The 988-nt window shown below is 36.2% G+C and overlaps 1 protein-coding gene across 1 annotated transcript; it reads left to right on the top strand.

Moving 5' to 3' along the window:
* Nucleotides 1–145: 145 nt before the first annotated feature.
* On the top strand, nucleotides 146–535 carry LOC107059341 (uncharacterized). Its single transcript, XM_015305854.1, has one exon. It carries the CDS (start codon nucleotides 146–148, stop codon nucleotides 533–535), a length of 390 nt encoding a protein of 129 aa, XP_015161340.1.
* Nucleotides 536–988: the final 453 nt, after the last annotated feature.

Raw genomic sequence — 988 nt, 5'->3', positions numbered from 1 at the left:
TCTAGTCCACCAAGCGATTGAAAAGGTTAAGCTTATTAGAGATTAGCTTCATACAACATAGTGTCGATAGAAGTTTTATGCAGATGTTCGCCGACGAAACTTAGAGTTTGAGGTAGAAGATTGGGTTTTCCTGAAAGTATCGCCTATGAAGGGCATCATGCGATTCAGAAAGAAAGGGAAGCTCAGTCCTAGGTACGTTAGGTCGTATAAGATTATTTGGAAGATCGGTATGGTGACATACGAGCTTGATTTGCCTTCAGAATTAGAAGCAGTTCATCCTGTATTTCATGTTTCCATGTTGCAGAAGTGTATTGGAGATCCTTCACGTATTATGCCCATTGAAAATATTTGTATAGCTAAGGATTTATCTTATGCAGAGGTACCAATAGTGATTTTAGATCGGCAAGTAAGAAAGCTTCGAAATAAAGATGTAGCTTCTGTGAAAGTGTTATGGAGAAATAACAACGTCGAGGAAATGACTTGGGAACCGGAAGAGGAAATGAGGAAGGAGTACCCACTACTGTTTACGACTTAAGGTGAGTCACATTTCAATTATTGGCAATTATTTCTTCACAACGATTTAGTTATATTTTAAGTAGCTTGAAGGTGAAATTTATATGTCTTATTACGAGATAGCTATGCAAAGCTTAGTAGTTAAAATTTTCAGAATTTGACTTAGGTTTGCGACTGTAACAAATATAGACTCGCAAATAAAGTACTGTGAGAAAAAAAAATACAACCAAGGAATTGTTTAGATCCATTCACGAGCGAATGTTCATAAGGGAGGGAGAATGTAAGATCCCGTACTTTTGCTCTAATCGTGCATAATATATGTGGCGTAATATGGCATGGTTATATGATATGTATATGACCTTGTATCGTACATTAAAGATTAAGATTGCAAGTAGGTGGAAATATCAAGGAACTAAACTAAAGTTTTAGGTCAAAGGGACCCCTCAAACAAAGTTCATGATAAAAGATATTGCTT

The sequence above is a fragment of the Solanum tuberosum genome, unplaced genomic scaffold (assembly GCF_000226075.1).
Source record: "Solanum tuberosum cultivar DM 1-3 516 R44 unplaced genomic scaffold, SolTub_3.0 scf01393, whole genome shotgun sequence".
Lineage (NCBI taxonomy): Eukaryota > Viridiplantae > Streptophyta > Magnoliopsida > Solanales > Solanaceae > Solanum > Solanum tuberosum.
This window is presented reverse-complemented; position numbering and strand designations above follow the sequence as displayed.